The 20,928-nt window shown below is 40.1% G+C and overlaps 1 protein-coding gene across 13 annotated transcripts in view; it reads left to right on the forward strand.

Annotated features, from left to right (window-relative positions):
- The first annotated feature begins 620 nt into the window (after window positions 1-620).
- The window catches only part of SLC18B1 (solute carrier family 18 member B1), a 32,648-nt gene continuing 12,340 nt past the window's right edge, over window positions 621-20,928 (forward strand). The window contains exons 1-6 of one of the 13 annotated variants that reach the window (XM_082474797.1): window positions 622-3,493; window positions 4,689-4,828; window positions 13,740-13,835; window positions 14,155-14,228; window positions 15,283-15,430; window positions 17,403-17,559. In XM_082474797.1, coding sequence (XP_082330923.1) covers window positions 3,451-3,493; window positions 4,689-4,828; window positions 13,740-13,835; window positions 14,155-14,228; window positions 15,283-15,430; window positions 17,403-17,559 — 658 coding nt within the window. In that variant the 5' untranslated portion in view covers window positions 622-3,450. Of the gene's footprint in view, window positions 4,401-4,688; window positions 4,829-13,739; window positions 13,836-14,154; window positions 14,229-15,282; window positions 15,431-15,450; window positions 15,950-17,402; window positions 17,560-20,928 lie in introns of those variants that run through there. The other 12 variants (XM_082474802.1, XM_082474803.1, XM_082474808.1 and 9 more) reach the window with 12 other exon arrangements.

Genomic DNA, 20,928 nt, shown 5'->3' on the forward strand with positions numbered 1-20,928 from the left:
TACCAGATTTTGACACGTGATGGAAGCAAGTAAGTGGAAGTAGATGGCCCCACCTGAAATCCCCCCGGTGCAGTGGGGGCAGCATTCCAGGGGAGTAGGGATGAGATTCTGACTGTAGTGCCTACCTCCAGCAGTGTTGACACAGTCTGGGTACTGGGCCGCTCCTGTGCTGTGATTTTAGGCACGTAGCTTCTAAGTGGTGTGCATAATCCTCCTGATAACCCTGTGCGTTACCTAATAACCTATGATACATTCAGTGTCTGCTTAAATGAGCAAAAGTTGTTTCTTTTAATAGCAACAGGGAACCCTGATTGATACAAATGCTAGGAAGAAAAATAAAGAAGGATGAAGGGACAAAGGGTTACGGGTGTATCAATTTGCATTCGCATAACCCTTTGTCCCTTCATCATATCAATTTACATTTCCATAACCCTTTGTCCCTTCATCATATCAATTTACATTTCCATACCCTTTGTCCCTTAATCCTTCTTTATTTTTCTTCGTAGCATTTGTAGCAATCAGGGTTCCCTGTTGCTATTAAAAGAAACAACTTTTGCTCATTTAAGCAGAAAATGAAGGGTGGGATAGGGAGGGTGGGAGGGAGATGCAAGAGGGAGGGGATATGGGGATATATGTATGTATACGAATAGCTGATTCACTTTGTTATACAGCAGAAACTAACACACCATTGTAAAGCAATTATACTCCAATAAAGATGTTAAAAAAAAAAAGGGTTATTGGTCTGTGTTTTGATATAGGGGTAAGAATGAACTCTGAGGAGGTGACATTTAAACAGAGACCATATTATTCCATTTTAGTTTGTAAAGAAAAAATGTTTCACATGTGTATATATGTCTACATGAACATATAAAAATATGAATAGATAATTGTGGTAGGTTGATAATTGATCCCAAAGATACGTCCACATCCTAATCCCTGCCAGTTATAATATTACCTTATTTGAAAAAAAGGGTCCCTGCAGTTTTGATTAAGTTAAAGATCTTGAGATGAAGAGATCATTTTGGATTTTGGCTCAGTGAAATTGATGTTGAACTGCTGGCCTGCAGAACTGCAGCTTATTTTAAGCTCCAAATTTGTGGTTATTTGTTATAGCAGCCACAGAAGACGAATGAGATAATATTTTCGACCGTAACACTAAGGATCTGGAAGGAGGATGGGAAAGAGTGGTTAGATGTGAGAGGAAGATAGGAGTATGAATATGTGTACCACAAAATCTTATTGTAAATTAAAAGTAGATGGACGCAAAACAAGAACATGCCTTTTATTAAAATATATACAAACAAAAAATTTATATTAAACAGGCAAGAAGGATTGCTGATGGGGAGGGAATGGGAATGGGGATAGAGGGAAATACATGACAACAGAAATGAAAAATTCAGTTGAAGGATTGGAACATAAAGTTAAGGAAACTTCAAATAAGATGGAGCAAAAAGAGAAAGAGATGAAAAGTAGAAGAGAAAAAGAGTAATAAGTAAGAGGATCCAATAGTCTAGTGACCCAATAGCTACATAAAGAGCAATCCAGAAAGAGAGAACAAAAAAAGGGGATGTAGTCATCAAATAAATAATTCAAAAAAATTCTCCTCTATGACTTGATGTTAGACTGGAGCGAGAATGCAGAATAAAATAAGATTAGAGAAACAGGCAGGGATTAGATCATAAAGATTCTGGAGGCCGCTTTAAGGAACCTTTGCTAGAGCTAATCCTGTTTAGAATGGCTCTAAAAGCTCTCCTAACCTACCTGCTCACCCAGGAATTTTTACATAATCTTCAAGACTCACTGTAACATCACTTCCTCAGGAAGCCACCCTGGACTCATTTAGCCAAAGTAAACAGTTCTTCCAATATGTTTGTCTTATAGAACTCATTGCATTATAATAAATTATTAATCAGTGTCTGTTTTATCTGCTAGAAGGAGGTATGTATGCTACTTAAGGGCAGAGGCTGGACGGAGCTCACTTATCTTTGAATTTGCAATGCCTGGCACTAGGCAGTAACTCAATGGTCTCGATTACTTTATTTTACCTTGGCCCCAAATTAAGAATTTCCCAGTCTTCAAACATTAACCCTTCCCAAATAGTAAATAAGTTGAAGATAAGTGAAGACTCTATTTTTTTGTGCCAGAAAATTGTGAGAGTGAGCGTAACATAGCAGCCGTCATGTTCGAGTGCCAAGCCCTTCACATAGTTTGTCACCAGTGCTCACAGCCATCTTACAAGATAAGCATTATAATCCCAGTCACACAGATGGAGAAGTTGACCTGTGCTCCAAAGTCACATACAGCTAGTACAGTCATCCCTTGGTATCAGAGGGTATTGGTTCCCCAGTGCATGTGCTCAAGTCCCTTATACAAAATGGCATAGTATTTGCATAACTTACAGCACACCCTTCCATTTGCTTTAAATCATTTCTAGATTACTTATAATACCCAATACAATGTAAACGATATATAAATAGTTGTAAACAGAATTTAAATGATATGTAAATCGTTGCTACTGCTTGGCAAATTCAAGTTTTGGTGTTTGGAAATTTCCAAAAAATTTTTAAAAAATATTTTCAGTCCCCTCCCTCCTTGGTTGAGTTCGAGGAATGCAGAAGGAGGATACAGAGGGCCGGCAAGTGCCTTGAATTGAACCTCAAGCCTCTGCCTCCAGGGGGATACTCCCAGCCATTCCGCCATGCGTCCTCAGCATTCACTATAATTCCTGCAAATATTTTTCTAATCCGAGTACTTCACATCAGTTAATTCATTGCCAGGTTACTAAGGTCTGGCTTCAGTGATTACAAACACCACATCATTTACCCACTGTGAAAAATAACGCACTTTAAATAAAAAATCTGGGCTGCTCTAGCCTTCTGAGACGGACTGCATTCTGCCTATGGAATGTGTATCTCTCTAAATAAACTTGCTTTCACTTAAAAAAAAAAAAGAGTCGTTATGAACCTAATTTTCTAATTCACATTTGTGTTTTTAAGTTTAGGTGTTCCCTATCTTTTCTGTGTCTACCTAGCTTCCTTTCTTACTCTTAGTATTCCTAAATTTTACTCATTTTAAGGTAGGGGGTTCAACTATATGAAATATAGACTAATCTTTTTTTTTTTTTTCTCTCATACAGAGAGAAAAAGTACAGCACATCTTAAGTGGTGGACGTAAACAGCCTATGCCTTAAAAAAAAAAAAAAAAAAAAAAGTCCTTGCTCCGCCCTCCGCCCGCCCTCGCCCCGCCCTCGCCCCGCCCTCGCCCCGCCTCCCGGAGCTCCTCCCTATCCTCTAGGGCTGCGTGGAACTCCCGGCCGCGCTTCCCGTAGGGAATCCGGGATGCCTGGGCCCGGCTGAGCAATCGCCGACTGCGTTTCCGCTCGTTCAAGGTCGAGTCCGAGGGCGCGGGCTTGGACCCGGGAGCCGCGGCGCAGGAGTCCGCGCACTGCCCATGGACTCGCCGGGGGACCCCGAAGGCCCACGCCCCCCAGGAGGTTACAGAGAGCAGCGAGGCCGGATGTACCTCTGGGGCTTGGGTCGTGTCTCTTTAACAGCGATTGAATTAGCTTTAGCGGGGTTTGTTTGCGAGAGATTCGAAAAGGAGGGGCCCGGCAGTGGGGTTCGGGTCAGCGTGTTTTTTCTCTCTTTAAAGGGGTTAAAGTTTGCGCACTGGGGTGGTGCGGATGTGGTCTCTAAGGACTTTCTCTCTGTAGCTCTACTTTTAAGTACTATGTGTTTAAGAATGCATTCAAATAAGTGTGCCCGTTAGACAAACGAAAATCGTTACATTTCGAGCCCCGCTGTTGTCCCCCTCGCCCCTTTAACTTTCTCTCAGTTCCCTTCCTCATCCACTACCAAAATTTTTACACAGATTCTTAAGACTTCCTCCTGTTGCACAGATTTCTTTTTCTAGACAGCAATGGCAACCTCTGAAAAAATAGAACAACTCAAATATACTTTTCTTACTTAAATTTCGTTTTTCTCAAAACCATTTAATTTAAAAATAGCAAATAGATTTACTGGATGTTTGGAACTGAGTAATTGACCTCGTGTCTTTAAATGGAAATTTAGCCCTGGGAATATTTATTAAATTAATTGATGCAGAAGACCGGTAATTATTGTAAAACACTGAGTTACAGATTTATGACACTTGTCTTTCCAGGAGCTGCCATTGTAAGTATTAATTCTCCAGTTGAATGATTTAGCTTATTTTCTCCTACTTACACTTCACTTGACTTCAATAGTACCCGCTTGATAAACCGCTAACATGACATGCTTAAAATGTGATTGAGTCCATGTAGCATATGAAGCTAGTAACTTGAGAAAGCACACTATACTTCAGAGAACAGTACTCTGGAGAGTACCCTGTGGCCTCATCTTTCTTGAAGGAATCTATTAAAGGTGAAAGAAATAGACCTTATGGTGAAGGCAAAACAAAGCAGATGGTTTGATAACTTGTGCACTGAAATCCTAATAGGGAATAGTATGTAAATGAAAAGTGATATATTTTGAAAATTGCCGTGATATACAGGGATTGTGTTACATTTGATCAAATGTGCTGTATTCAAAATAGCCCTTAGCTCAGTAAATGTTATCCTGAGTGCATTTCTGTGCACAGAAGTGACATTTCTGTACTTTGATCAGTAGCCCCAATTACATGTCTGTAATTGCAGCATGTTTGCCTTCAAGGTGATGGCCCTCCAGGAGGTGCAAGGGAGACATCCAGGCGGCTTTCAAGAGAACAGATTTTTGTACTGATATCAGCAGCTTCCATTAACTTAGGTTCCATGATGTGCTATTCTATCCTTGGACCTTTTTTCCCCAAGGAGGTAAGACATTTTTATATCCTTATGAACTATTAGTGTTTTTAAAAAGCCTTTGAAATACTTCATTTGGGGGATGTAAAAATCTGCATATGGCAAAGATGATGTATAGAACTTCAGCCAACAGAAGACTTCTTAGAGGATATTTGATACCAGAAAAAAAAAATTCAGTAAAAATAACATCATCTTAGGAAGTAATTCACCTAAGTATAATTGACCTTCTGAGGATTACTTTGCTTACCATGTAGTTTGATTCATCTGTTTGGTTTCTGCAACTGATAAAAAAAAAAAAAAGGAAGTGCACTGAATAACTGAGATTTTAACATTATTGCAAAAGATCTACGTTAAGACAGTGTTTCCTGGAGTTTGGGTTTATTAATATTTTGGAATTAGAAAGGCATGGTCCACTAAATGCCCTTTTCTGACTTGAATTTCATATGGAATCTAGTGGCAATGTTTGTGCCAAGGAGGAATTCTGATTAATATTGTTTAGGTCCTTCTAATCATAGTGTTTTATATGGTGTTAGGGTCTATGGATAATGGCACAGACTTGAAGGAATAACCCTTAGAGAATCCACCTGGAATCTGGAGGTTGGTGAGGTATAGTATGGAAGGAATGATACTGTCTTGGCTGAGTGGAGATAATATGCCCATGTGTTTTGTTTCATGCTCTTTGCCAAAGCCTCATGATGCACGGGCCCCTCCCAGTCCTCTAACTTCTTTGATAACATGTGGTCCTTCCTTCTGTGTGCTACAAAAGACGAGAAACATGGCTTCTCTGCTACAGGAGCAGTACAGCTCTGTAGCCATAAGTGCTTTTTAGTTTTCAGTGTACTTTCCCACACATTATCCCATTTGGTTTCCGTAGCAACTCCATAAGATAGGCAGAATAGTCAGAATCTCATCATGTTGAAAATGAAGAAACAGATTCCGAAGTTAAGTGACTGGCCCAGTTCAATTCTGTTTACTGAACAGGAATGGGAGGTTTAACGACTTCCCACCCTAGAGTGTGCTAGGCGTTGGATGTGTTAGGGCTGGAAAAAAGATGAGGAAAATGTCCCTCTCTCGTCTGTCCATTGGGAGTGAAAAAATATGACAACAAAAAGTTGCAGAGTATTTGGATCTCCTTGAAGAGGATGTCCAAAATGTTAGGAGACTCCAGGGAAGGGAATGGTTAATTTTGCCACGGGAGAGGCTGGCTGGTGTGGAAGGGAAGGAGAGAAGGAGTAATACTGAAAGGGGCTTGGCCGAATAACCCTAAGGTGAGTCAAAGAGGTGTTCTAGGTTAGAAACCCGCCGGGGATAGTCACGAGATTAGCAAAGTAAATAGCATGTTCTTAGGGAACCACGGACGATGGTGGGGCTTGGGCCTGGGGTTCAGTGAGGTCCGATGGGAGCAGAGGATCTGAGGAGGCAGGTTGGTGCTCGAATGCAAGGGTCCTTCCACGCAGGCCAAAGATGTAGTCAGTAAGAAGTCATCAGAGGTGCTTGGGCAAGACAGAGTAAGCAGACTGAGTAGATACCGGTTTTGGAAAAAAATAATGATGGATGGAGCCTGTGGAATTACGATGGAGAAGAGCGGGAGTAAGTGGGCCATCAAGTTAGAAGGGTATTTCCCGGTTCAGCTGGAACTCAGCAAGGGCAACTAGTGTTAGATTCCTCTTAGTGGAACACAGACGAAGGAAAAGAAGGCTGTTGGTGTGTGCCTTTTTTGTTTTTTCTTCTTCTTAAAGTTTTTGATTTAGTTTTTTGCGTCCAAGAGGCAGGGGAGAGAGTGTTCTAACTTTAATAGGTGTAGATTTGAAGAGTGGGCTCTTCTTTTTCATTTTTTAAAAAAATTTATTTAATTTATTTATTTATTTTTGGTTGTGTTGGGTCTTCGTTTCTGTGCGAGGGCTTTCTCCAGTTGCGGCGAGCGGGGGCCACTCTTCATCGCGGTGCGTGGGCCTCTCACTATCGTGGCCTCTCTTGTTGTGGAGCACAAGCTCCAGACGCGCAGCCTCAGTAGTTGTGGCTCACGGGCCTAGTTGCTCCGCGGCATGTGGGATCCTCCCAGACCAGGGCTCGAACCCGTGTCCCCTGCATTGGCAGGCAGATTCTCAACCACTGCGCCACCAGTTTTTCATTTTTAATAACAGCCTTAGGGTTGACAAATGCACTGGCAAAACTTGTTCTTTCTCCTTCGTATTCTGTTAACCTTCCTATTAGCTAGAGCTAATTAGGTCAAGGGAAAACAAGGCCCTTCTTCTTAACTTCTGGCACAGGATTCTTATTTCTACTCATCCTTTTTCTGGCCTCCTCCTCCTTTGGCAGAGGATTATAAGTGAACTAGAAATTGCTTTTAATAGCTCTTCTTGCTGTCCTAATGTGAAGCAGGATCCACATGCCAAAAGTGGTGTTCAGTTACTGCTGTGGTATGTGATTGTAGGACATCCTAAGTCACCATCCTGCTTCCACAGAGAATGTGGGAACCTGTGCAAGATGGAAACTGACATGACTGCTGGGACCATGACACAAGTAACTTTTGCAAGTCTGTGTTCTCATCTGTAAAATGGGGCCAGCTAAAAATACATCCCGTATTTAATTGTTCTTAGAAACCATATAGAATAGCATGGCTCATAGTGAGGGTTCAATAAATGTTAGTTGCTGTGACTAGTATATATTTTCTGCCAGACTCTAGAATTAAATACCTTTCAGAGCTATTAAGCAAAGAACATGGATGTGACTTGACCAATGAATGTTCTTTCTACATCTTAATTCACCCCTTTGATGATACCTTCCCTTCAAGGTACCTGTTTTATGTTATTAGGGCTGCTGTAACAAAGTACCACAGACTGGGGACAACAGAAATTTATTGTCTCACAGCTCTGGTGGCTAGAAGTCCAAAATCAAGGTGTCATTGGCAAGGCTGGTTCCTTCTGAGGGCCGTGAGGGGAGGATCTGTCCCAGGCCTCTCTCTCTGGCTTATAGATGGCCAACTTCTCCGTGTGTCCTTTCACACCATCTTCCCTCTACGCGTGTCTCTGTGAAGAAATTTCCCCTTTTTACAAAAATACAAGTAATACTGGATTAGACTCTACCCTTAACGACCTCATTTCAACTGATTACCCCTGCAAAAACTATATCTCCAAATAAGGTCACGTTCTGAGGTACTGGGAGTTAGGATATCAACATAAGGAGTTTGAGGGACACAGTGAACCCCGTAACACCACCTGACCTTTGTGTAGTAGAGATGTGGACTCTGTGTTCCTGTCTACACACAGTGTAACCTTTTGCTAGGATGCCAATGAAGGCATCGTTCATAGTGAGATCTCTCTTTTCTCCACACCATTATCTCATGTGATGATTAGTAATGGAAGGGGAATGGCTAATCCTGAGTCTCATAGAATTATGCGCTGAAATCCTGCCCAAGCAGTTTCTACAATGCTCTGGGTTCAACTTCTCCACTATCTCCCACCACCAGGCACTTAGGGACCACACTTCAGGGGTAGGGGGTGCTTCCTAGAGTGAGGGGACCTTTCCTGCCTATAGTTTACCCATGAAAAGTAGAGTTCACCTATCTGATTTCCTGTGGTATGCTGCTTTGAGAACTGTAGGGTTTATTTAGAGACATAATAACATAAGAAGAACATTTTTTAAAAAGACAAGGTTTGAATGATGATCATAACTTCGTATGGGAAGCAATAAAGTAAATTTTTATCTTAAAATTGTAGTTAGGGAGAAAAGGTAAAGAAATAGAATTATGGCTGTTGTGGAGGACGGATTTTAAAGGGAGTGTGTGTATGCACATGCATTTCTGTATTCAGAGTAAAGTGATTTGTGGAAGAGCTGAAGCTCTGACAGAAGGATGAATCTAAGTCGGATCTTCTGAGCATAGCTATTCACTGCTGGCTCCTGGGTACCATGCGTGATGCATAGAAGGTGCTCGATAAATGATTCCTGACTGCATGAGAGGACAGATGTGTGTTTCAGGCTTAGTGCTTCATGGTATGCCAAGTTGCCAATCTTATCTTAAAGAAATTAAACTCATATTTTAACCCCTTACATGGTTATAGCTAGAACCTGATCTAAGGATCTACCATAGTTCCAGGGTTTTAAAAAGGTTTTCAAACCTTTTGTCTATTCATTTGTACATCACAACTAATGGTAGCATTTGAAGTTCAAAAGAAGTAGATTTAGAATAAATACTATATCATCTGTAGCAAATTTAGGAGCTCACTGATAGAATAGGCTATAAATATTAATAGGGATCATTGATGGGCGATAAACTACTCCAAATGTTTCAGGAGAATGGAGAGAATGCTGGGAGCTGGGGGAGCTTCTTTCATCTGTGTTATTGATGTCAGGAAAGGAAACTTCATCTTCTCTGAACTGTCAGGTAGTTGAGAGTGGGTGTCAGAAACAGAGAACCAGACTGAACAGTCCTTGGGATGACTCATGTGCCAGCTTAAGGAGCTTCCTGTTCTTGAGTTTTTTTGACCAGCAAAGTGATTTTTTTATTTATTTGCATTCGAACCTTCCTCCTGTGTGTTTCTCCTTTTTTTTAAAATTTAATTTTATTTATTTTTTATACAGCAGGTTCTTATTAGTTATCTATTTTATACCTATTAGTGTATATATGTCAATCCCAATCTCACAGTTCATGCCCCCATCCACTTTCCCCCCTTGGTGTCCATACGTTTGTCCTCTACATCTGTGTCTCTATTTCTGCCTTGCAAACTGGTTCATCTGTTCCATTTTTCTAGATTCCACATATATGCGTTAATATACGATATTTGTTTTTCTCTTTCTGACTTACTTCGCTCTGTATGACAGTCTCTAGGTCCATCCACATCTCTACAAATGAGCCAATTTCGTTCCATTTTATGGCTTTATATATTTGTCTGTCAGTGGGCATTTAGGTTGCTTTCATGACCTGGCTATTGTAAATAGTGCTGCAATGAACATTGGGGTGCGTGTGTGTTTTTGAACTATCGTTTTCTCTGGGTATATGCCCAGTAGTGGGATTGCTGGGTCATATGGTAATTCTATTTTTGGTTTTTAAGGAACCTCCATACTGTTCTCCATAGTGGCTGAATCAATTTACATTCCCACCAACAGTGCAAGAGGGTTCCCTTTTCTCCGCAACCTCTTCAGCATTTGTTGTTTGTAGATTTTCTGATGATGCCCATTCTAACTGGTGTGAGGTGATACCTCATTGTAGTTTTGATTTGTATTTCTCTAATAATTAGTGATGTTGAGCAGCTTTTCATGTGCCTCTTGGCCATCTGTGTGTCTTCTTTGGAGAAATGTCTATTTAGGTCTTCTGCCCATTTTTTGATTGGGTTGTTTGTGTTTTTAATATTGAGCTGCATGAGCTGTTTATATAATTTGGAGATTAATCCTTTGTCCATTGATTCATTTGCAAATATTTTCTCCCATCCTGAGGGTTGTCTTTTTGTTTTGTTTACAGTTTCCTTTGCTGTGCAAAAGCTTTTAAGTTTCATTAGGTCCCATTTGTTTATTTTTGTTTTTATTTCCATTACTCTAGGATGTGGGTCAAAAAAGATCTTGCTGTGATTTATGTCAAAGAGTGTTCTTCCTATGTTTTCCTCTAAGAGTTTTATAGTGTCCAGTCTTACATTTAGGTCTCTAATCCATTTTGAGTTTATTTTTGTATATGGTGTTAGGGAGTGTTCTAATTTCATTCTTTTACATGTAGCTGTCCAGTTTTGTGTGTTTCTCCTTTATTCTTATACTACTACCACACTCACAACACTTTTGACACCAGATATGTGGGGGTTTTTTTCCTACACCAAGCAGTTCCCTTCGACACCAGGTGGGTGTCCTACCATTCAATTCAATTCTGACAGTAACCTGAATTAGCCCAGATGCCACAAGTTAAAAGCTCAGTCCCACGAGACTGCCCCCCCACTTCAGATGCCAATCGCGAGTAGTAGGTGTCTAGGTTACCCCCAGCTTCTGTCCAACTTGGCTACAAATCAGAGGTTCCCATGACCACCCCCCTGCCCCACCTTGGATTCAGTTATTTGCTAGAATGGCTTACAGAACTCAGGGAAACACTTGCTTAATGCTTACCACTTCATTATAAAAGGATGTGATGAAGTGTACAGATGGGCATGCGATGGAAGTGATACAGAGGGCGAGGTATGTGGGAAGGGGCACGGAGCTTCCATTTCCCCTCCGGGTGAGCCACTTTTCCAGCACCTCCATGTGTTCACCAACCCAAAAGCTCCCCAAGCCCCATACCTTAGGGATTTTTATGGAGGCTTAATCATGTAGGCATGATCAATCATTAACTCAATTTCCAGCCCTTCTCTGGAGGATGGGGTGTGGGACTGAAAGTTCTAAGCTTCTAATCATGGCTTGTCTTTTCTGGTGACCAGCCCCCATGTAGGAGTCCACCAAGAGTTATCTTATTAGAACTCCTGTCACCCAGGAGATGCCAAGGGATTTAGGAGCTCGGTGTCAGGAACCAGGGTCAGAGAATGAATATTAGAACAATATTGCTCCTAGAGCTCTTATCACTTAGGAAATTACAAGGGTATTAGGAGCTTTGTACCAAGAACCGGAGGGCAGAGACCAATATACATATTTTCTATTATCTCATGGATACCAAAAAGAAAGTGTGTCAAGATCAGCTGTTGTTTGCATTGATCCACGGCTGAAGCAAAGCCCAAATTTCCTTAACCAAGGTTTTTTGTTTTGTTTATACTCTAATTCTGATTTTTGCCAGCTAAAGCTAACAATTCTTTTTTTTTTTTTTTTAGGACTTTTAAAAAAATTTTTATTTATTATTTATTTATTATTTATTTTTGGCTGTGTTGGGTCTTTGTTTCTGTGCGAGGGCTTTCTCTAGTTGCAACGAGCGGGGGCTACTCTTCATCGCGGTGCACTGGCCTCTCACTATCGCGGCCTCTCTTGTTGCGGAGCACAGGCTCCAGACGCGCAGGCTCAGTAATTGTGGCTCGTGGGCCTAGTTGCTCTGCGGCATGTGGGATCTTCCCAGACCAGGGCTCGAACCCATGTCCCCTGCATTGGCAGGCAGACTCCCAACCACTGCGCCACCAGGGAAGCCCAACAATTCTTTTTTTCTTTCTTCTTTTTTTTTTTTTGGTGGGGGACTTTATTGAGGTATAATTGATATACAAAAAATTGCACACATTTAATATATCCGTCTTGATGAGTTTGGACATATGCACACACCTGTGATGTCATCACTGTTATCAAAATATTAAACATATTCAGCACTTCCAAAAATTCCCTTGTGTTCTTTTGTGGGGTTTTTTTTTTCTTTTTCTTTTTTTGTGGTGAGAACATAACAAGCTCATCTTACAAAACAGAAACTTTATACCCAAAGAGCAATAATTCCCCACTTCCCCCTTACCAAAGCCCCTGACAACCACCATTCTAGACTCTGCTTCTATGAGTTTGACTATTTTAGATACTTCATATAAATGGAATCATGCAGCGATTATTCTTCTATGACTGGCTTACTTTGCTTAGCGTAATTTCCTCAAGGTTCATCCATGTTGTTGCAAATGCCAAAATTTCCTTCTTTTTGAGGCTCAATAATATTCCATTTTATGTGTATACCACATTTTCTTTATCCATTCATCGATCAATGGACATTTGTGTTGTTTCTATATCATCTTGGCTATTTCGAATAATACTGCAGTGAACATGGGGGGTGCAAATATATCTGAGACCCTGCTTTCAATTCTTCTGGATATATACTCAGAAGAGGGATTGCTGAATTATGTGGTAGTTCTATTTTTAATGTTTTCAGGATCCTCCATATTGTTTTTCATAGTGGCTGCACTATTCTGCATCCCCACCAACAGTGTATAAGGTTCCAATTTCTCCACATCCTCATCAACACTTGTTATCTTTTGTTTTTTTCAATAATTGCCATCCTAACTGGTGTGAGATGATATCTCATGATTTTAATCGGCATTTCCCTGACGATTAGTGATCTTGAGCAGCTTTTCATATATCTGGTGGCCATTTGTGTGTCTCTTTTATAGAAATGTCTGTTCAAGTTCTTTGCTCATTTTTAAATCAGGTTCTTTGTGGTGGTGTTTTGGACTATTGAGTTGTAGGAGATTCTTACATATTTTGGATATTAACCCCTTATATAGAGGTGGTTTACAAATACTTTCTTCCATTCTGTAGGTTGCCTTTTCAGTCTGTTGATTGTTTCCTTTGCTGCGAAGATTTTTAGTTTGATGTAGTTCCATTTGTCTGATTTGTTTTTTTGCCTAAGATTTTGGTGTCAAATCCAAGAAATCATTGCCAAGATCAATGTCAAGAAGCCCTCACCCCCTGTTTTCTTCCAGAAGTGTAACAGTTTCAGATTATATGTTTAAGTCTAATTTGCTTTGAGATTATTTTGTGAGTGGTGTAAGATAGGGGTCCAATTTCATTCTTTTGCATGTGGATATCCAGTTTTCCCAACACCATTTGTCGAAGAGAATATCTCTTCCCCATTGTGTGTCCTTGGCACCCTTGTGGAAGATCAATTAACCATATTTATGTGGGTTTATTTCTGAGCTTTCTATTTTGTTTCATTGGTCTATATGTCTGTCTTTATGCCAGTACCATACTGTTTTAATTACTGTACCTTTGTAACTTATTTTTGAAATCAAGAAGTGTGATTCCTCCAGCTTTGTTCTTTTTTTTCTCAAGATCGTAAAGCTAACAATTTGTTATAGGCTTGGTGAGTGAATTACTTTCATGTCAGAGACTAGGTCTTATAGTTTCCTTTCCTTCCTCACCCTGTTTATTTTAAAATAATAATCTTTGAAATTACAGATAAAGGTTACAAGAAGATGATGCTCTGATCTAATAGCTCCATTTTTCTATATTGGTGCTAATTTGCCTTTCAAACTTCGTTTTCTTTTCTGTTTCTTTAAAGGCTGAAAAGAAAGGAGCCAGCAATACAGTTATTGGTATGATCTTTGGATGTTATGCTTTGTTTGACTTGCTGGCATCTTTGGTATTTGGAAAATATGTAAGTATTAATTTTTTAAAATTGTGTAATGAGTTATTCTAATTTACTAGTCTAGAATTTCCACTGATACAGAAATAACCACCATTATATTTTATGAATTGTGCTTCAGTTGACAGTTCCATTCTTAAAGTTGATTGATTTTTAACTTCTTCCATGTTTGTAAGCAACGCATGTTGTCATTCCATTAAAGACTTATAATGTTTTGTTAACTGTACATATCTTCCCCAAATCTTTTGTTTCCTGATACAGTGGATTTGTTTATGTCACTATAGACTTGTAGCAGTCATCAATTTATACTTTTCTTTGACATTTATTATAGCTTGTACATATTGGAGCAAAATTTATGTTTGTAGCAGGAATGTTTGTCTCAGGAGGAGTTACAGTTCTCTTTGGGTAAGTCATGTTCTGATATGTTTGGGAGCTTGAACAGGTTTCATAATTTATCTTCAGTTTAAAATGTTAATGGTTTATGTAAATCAGTCAATACCATGTGACTAATGTTGAAGGGAGTTGAATGATACAGTGAATGGAATGAATGACATTGATCTTAAGAAAAGAGTCCTCTAGGGGATCACCATTAAGCTGGCTGCTGAATCTGTTCTTTAGGACTCCTGTGATCGTGAGAGACAGAAACTTAACTCCCTTTTCTGAGTCACAAAAACCTTTTGGCTTAAGCAGAAAGGTGAATTTCTTACCTAAAGAATCAGCTGAAGAATATAAGGATACAAATGTTAAGATAATGTCATCAGAAATGTTTCTCAGGTTCCTGGTTTTGCTTTCCTCTTCTTGTGCTGTTTTTTTGTTTGGGGGAAGACCTAAAACTAAGAAGGCTTTCTACACATGTTCTTTTTTTTTTTTTTAATTTATTTATTATTAATTTATTTTTATGTCTGTGTTGGTCTTCGTTTCTGTGTGAGGGCTTTCTCTAGTTGCGGCAAGTGGGGGCCACTCTTCATCGTGGTGCACAGGCCTCTCATTATCGCGGCCTCTCTTGTTGCGGAGCACAGGCTCCAGATGCGCACAGGCTCCAGATGCGCAGGCTCAACAATTGTGGCTCATGGGCCCAGTTGCTCTGCGGTATGTGGGATCTTCCCAGACCAGCGCTCGAACCCGTGTCTCCTGCATTGGCAGGCAGATTCTCAACCACTGCGCCACCAGGGAAGCCCTCTACACATGTTCTTATCAGAGTGACTCTACATTTTTCAAAAGTCCTATTTAGTATTATTATTTAGGGCATCAAATATATCAGTAAAAGAGCACAATGAGGCTGTCATTATGACTCAAATTCCTCCTACTAAAAATATAACAAAGAAACTCTTAAAAAATTTGTATTCTAAAGAGATTTATTTTAATAACTGTGGTTGAGGTACTACTGTTTTCAGTGAGTACCGTTAAAAAAAAATCAAAATCAATTTGGCATTTGAGAGTCATCTTATTCTTTTTTTAGTGTATTGGACCAAGTTCCAGAAGGACCCGTGTTTATTGCTATGTGTTTTCTAGTGAGAATAACTGATGCAATCAGTTTTGCTGCAGCAATAACCGCATCTTCTTCTATCCTTGCAAAGGCTTTTCCAAATAACGTGGCTACAGTAATGGTAGGTATTTTATACACTTTTCCTATTTTCCTTTTAGTGTAGGCTAAAATATTTATTTGACCTTTCAAGTTAAACCTGGGGCCCATTCTTCTAGACCTGCCTTTTTTCTACTTTCTGTTTTTGTTACCTTTTACCCCAATTTCTGCCTGTAGCAGCAGGCTGTCAATAAATATACCCTTAGGCTACCTAGGTGCTCTTCCTGGGCTTAGAAGCCCCTGAATGGGCAAAACCAAATGTTCTTTTTACCCCTTAAAAAATAAAAAACCCTCTCTAATAGTATTTTGCTGTCTCTCTATAGCCTAGATTGTAGCTAGGCCGCCTGAAGCAGATTTATACTAGAGTCCTTCCTCCACTTTTCCCAGATTCACGGAAAGGACCTTAGAGATCATTCTGAAGTCCATAAGTGCTTCTGTGCAGTCAGTCTGAGGAGCGCCCTCTTATTTTACCAAAAAAATCCAGAGCCTGGTAGCATCGTATTGGCGTACATTCTCATATATTGCCTACGCGCCTCGACACCAGGTATGAGTGACATACCAGATTCCTGTCCTAGCTCTTGGCTGCTGTCTCCCTGATCCCAACTAGCCTTTCCCATAGCTCACTCCTCTGGACCCAGACATCCCCGAAGGACTCCTGGTTTGCAACGCAGAACAGGCACCATCCTCAGAGACCTCAGGGTCTAATCAGCTCAGTACCAAGGATTCTCTCATTTACCCATATTAATACTACAGTTTGAAAGTTTTGACCCTCAGGTAAACTACTTGCTGTATAAATATAAATCTTCACACTTGTATTAAATATATGTACACATATATTTATACACCCATGTAAGTGTATATATATATATATATATATATATATATATATATATATATATATATATATATATGTATGTATGTATGTATATATATCTGTATAGATTCACTTTAGGTTCTATAGTCATTTGCCATGCAGTGGTGGCCACTGTAACAGGTGTGCTGTTTACATTTCTCAAGAAGGGTTCAGAAGGATGCTAGTCCATTGACATGCTCTGTAAGACAAGGTTTTGTGGCTAAACATGTTTGGAGTGTGGCTTTGCTGTCCTGAAACTTAGAGGTGGCCAGTTCACATTCGAGCTAGTTGTATTTCATTTTATGTGTCAACAGTCTATTTACAACATTTGCCCATTTTCCCATAGGATTGTGTTTTTTCTTTTTGCTAAATTTTTTTTTATATGTTTATTTATTTATTTATTTATTTATTTGGCTGCATTGGGTCTTTGTAGCTGCACACAGGCTTTCTCTAGTTGCGGTGAGCAAGGGCTACTGCTTGTTGCGGTACACGGGCTTCTCATTACGGTGGCTTCTCTTGTTGTGGAGCATGAGCTCTAGGTGCGTGGGCTTCAGTAGTTGTGGCATATGGGCTCGTGGGCTCAGTAGTTGTGGCATATGGGCTTAGTTGCTCCACGGCATGTGGGATCTTCCCGGACCAGGGATCACATCCGTGTTCCCAGCATTGGCAGGCAGATTCTTAACCACCGCACCACCAGGGAAGTTCCTCCCATAGGATTGTTGATTTTTCTCATTGATTGGTAGTTGTTCTTGTGATGCATTTGGGAAATTAATCCTTTGCCATATTTTTTCCCCATTCTTCATTTGTCTTTTGATTTTTTTTTTGCCATTCATAGTTTTTCATATTTTCATGTAATCAGATTTATCAGTCTTTTCTTTTGTGTCCTCTAAGTTTTTATGTCATAATTAGAAAATTTACCTCACCATAAGGATTAGAAAACAAAAAACTCTCATTTTTGATTTTTCTAGTACTTATATGATTTTAATATGTATGTTTAAATTTTTGGTCCATCTTGGGTGTGTGTGTGGTGTGTGTATAAATTGTAAAGTGGATAGAATTTTTTTCAGATCCTGCCCGTTAAATCTTTGTTCATTTTTCAAACAAAATGTATTAACTCAATTTTCTTTTGTTTTCCCATTTGTAGGGAAGTCTTGAGAGTTTTTCTGGACTGGGCCTGGTACTAGGGCCTCCTTTGGGTGGCTTCTTGTATCAGTCCTTTGGCTACGAGGTGCCTTTCATTCTTCTGGGATGCATAGTTCTGCTGATGGTTCCCCTCAACATGTGTATTTTACCTAATTATGGTAAGACCTCATATATTACTCACTTTAAGAACCTTAAATTCAAGTATTTTTATGCCTTTGTAGGAGACCAATTTAACATATACACAGTTCTATCTTACATAATCAATAATAGCTTTGTAGAGCGTGGTGAAAGAATCGATCCTCTTTTCAGAAATGTTGCTGTAAGCAATCAGTTTATGTGAATTTCTGTCTGTCATAAATTCTTTCTGACCTATAGAACTAGCAAACATTAAATTTCTTATCATAAAACACACGCAGTGCCCATCAGATGTCTTTTTGATTTAAAATGAAAGATTCACCATCTGCTTACAAGGCTCTGTGACAGGAGGACAAAGTCAGACCTTCCTTCCCTGTGGTGCTTGCAGTTGTGTACAGCACAGCTCAAGTGCAAGGACACAGGGCCGCATCAGGCAGTAACGGGAGTCATCTTGGCTCCAAAGCTTCATGCCCCATAGGAGTCATCCTATCCTTAACAGCACTATGGGCACAGCTGCCAGGGTCTCCATGAGGCATGCGCCGGGTACGGTAGTCACCATAGTCAGGGAGGCACAAAGCATCCCATATTGATGGTTTGTTTATAGTTCCTTCTGTACAGATGAAATTTACCAGTCGGGGGTTATTTTCATTATACGTAAGATTGCCTAGCAGTGGAGTAGGCATTTTACCGTTGTCAGATTACTAGTGGAACAGAGCTGGAGGGGAGCCTGTCCTCTTTCTGTGCGTAGTGATGGTTATTTCTGTAGTAGGGCATCCTGGACTGTGCTCAGACTGGGTTCACAGGTGAACACTTGGCTGTTGACTAAGAAACTGATACCAGGTCGGATTCTCATGCAGCAGGAGAAGGAGTTGTGTTAACTCTTTATCAGTAACACCGTATAAGGAAAAAAGACTTTACTAGTTAATCGTGGGACGTGTATTTAGAGCTTCTGTGGTCGGGTGCCGGACTGGCCTCAACATCAGTAATTCCCTGCGTCCTGGCCTGCTCTCCTCATCGCTGCCCATCACCCCCACTACTTGGTATCTTTTGAAGCCCTTTTAATCCCTGCCAGCCTGGTTACTTCTTCCTCTTCATTTCTTTTATTCCTCAATTAAAATTTCCCTGCATCTTCAGTGAACTTAAAGTTCCAGTTAGCTATGGTTTTTTTTGTTTCTTTGATTTCTTTTTTTTTTTTTTTTACTGTTTATTCTTTTCCTTTTTATACATATATATCTTTATTGGAGTATAATTGCTTTACAGTGGTGTGTTAGTTTCTGCTGTATAACAAAGTGAATCAGCTATATGTATACATATATCCCCACATCCCCTCCCTCTTGCCTCTCCCTCCCACCCTCCCTATCCCACTCCTCTAGGTGGTCACAAAGCACCGAGCTGATGTCCCTGTGCTATGCAGCTGCTTCCCACTAGCTATCTGTTTTACATTTCGTAGTGTATATATGTCCATGCCACTCTCTCACTTCGTCCCAGCTTCCCCTTCCCCCCGCCCTGTGTCCTCAAGTCCATTCTCTACGTCTGCGTCTTTATTCCTGTCCTGCCCCTAGGTTCATCAGAACCATTTTTTTTTTAGATTCCATATATATGTGTTAGCATACAGTATTTGTTTTTCTCTTTCTGACTTACTTCACTCCGTATGACAGACTCTAGGTCCATCCACCTCACTACAAATGACCCAATTTTGTTCCTTTTTATGGCTGAGTAATATTCCATTGTATATATGTGCCACATCTTCTTTATCCATTCATCTGTCGATGGGCATTTAGGTTGCTTCCATGACCTGAATATTGTAAATAGTGCTGCCATGAACATTGCGGTACATGACTCTTTTTGAATTATGGTTTTCTCAGGGTATATGCCCAGGAGTGGGATTGCTGGGTCATATGGTAATTCTATTTTTAGTTTTTTAAGGAACCTCCATACTGTTCTCCATAGTGACTGTATCAATTTACATTCCCACCAACAGTGCAAGAGGGTTCCCTTTTCTCCACACCCTCTCCAGCATTTGTTGTTTGTAGATTTTCTGATGATGCCCATTCTGACCGGTGTGAGGTAATACCTCATTGTGGTTTTGATTTGCATTTCTCTAATGATTAGTGATGTTGAGCATTCTTTCATGTGTTTGTTGGCAATCTGTATGTCTTCTTTGGAGAAATGTCTATTTAGATCTTTTGCCCATTTAAAATGGTTTGGCAAACTTTCTGTTTATCTAAAGAAGGATCTTATATTTAGATTGAATGGAAAAACCTGGTATTTTTTTTTTAAATCTCAAAAATTGATAATGTTGAGGGTATAAATATTGATTTAGGGGTTCCCATTGAGTACCTTTAAAAATTAATGTTTTAGGAAAGCTTATAGATAGAAGCTAGAAAATTAAATTTTCTTTTATTTGGATGATATTGGCAGAATTTTGTTCTATAAGTTCCACCCCACTCATTTAACTGCTTCTAGACCCATGAACAATGTAGCTTTAGGCTTGGGTATCTAAGAGTCAACTTCGGTCCCTCCCTCTCTCTCATCCTTTATATTTGCTCACCAAGTCACCTCTTCCATACTGCGCTAAAGAAATATTTTTAAAACACAGTCAAGTACATGACAATCCTCTTAATAAGAATCCCTAAATCCATGAAATGAGAGCTTTATCCTGAAAGCCACTAGGAGCTGTTGTTAGATGTCAGCAGGGGAGTCACATGAGCTGGACTATCTCCCACTTCTACTCTCCCTAACTCCTACTCATCCTTCAAAACTTAATTTGTATGACCTCTTCTGGGAAGTTTTTCTGAGCCTTCTCAATCAATGATCTAAATGCTAAGTCACTAGTGCCACAGTGCTCTGCATTTTTCCTGCCCCTTCACACCTGAGGGCCACACCACTTCCTCATCTCTAAGAGCAGTTTCCTGTGGCAGGCATTGTCAACCATGGAGTCCTGTCCCTCCAAGAAGAATGTATCAGAATTGGAGGAAGCAGAGAGAATACCTGAGTAGCTTGGAAAAGCTCCCCAGGTGATTTTGTCACGTGCCTCTGGAAGTAGGTATCACCGTAAGTTTTCATTGCTTGGGCTTCATCAACAGCTTAGTTAAACTCATTATGTGTTCATTTTCATGTACATTCCTGTATGTTCTTTTTTTTTTTTTTTTTAATTTTATTTATTTAGTTATTTATTTATTTATGGCTGTGTTGGGTCTTTGTTGCTGGGTGTGGGCTTTCTCTAGTTGCAGTGGGCGGGGGCTACTCTTCGTTGCGGTGCGCAGGCTTCTCACTATGGTGGCTTCTCTTGTTGTGGAGCACAGGCTCTAGGCATGCGGGCTTCAGTAGTTGTGGCACTTGGGCTCAGTAGTTGTGGCTCGCGGGCTCTAGAGCACTGTCTCAGTAGTTGT

The sequence above is a fragment of the Balaenoptera physalus genome, assembly GCF_965194825.1.
Source record: "Balaenoptera physalus genome assembly, chromosome: 9".
NCBI lineage: Eukaryota > Metazoa > Chordata > Mammalia > Artiodactyla > Balaenopteridae > Balaenoptera > Balaenoptera physalus.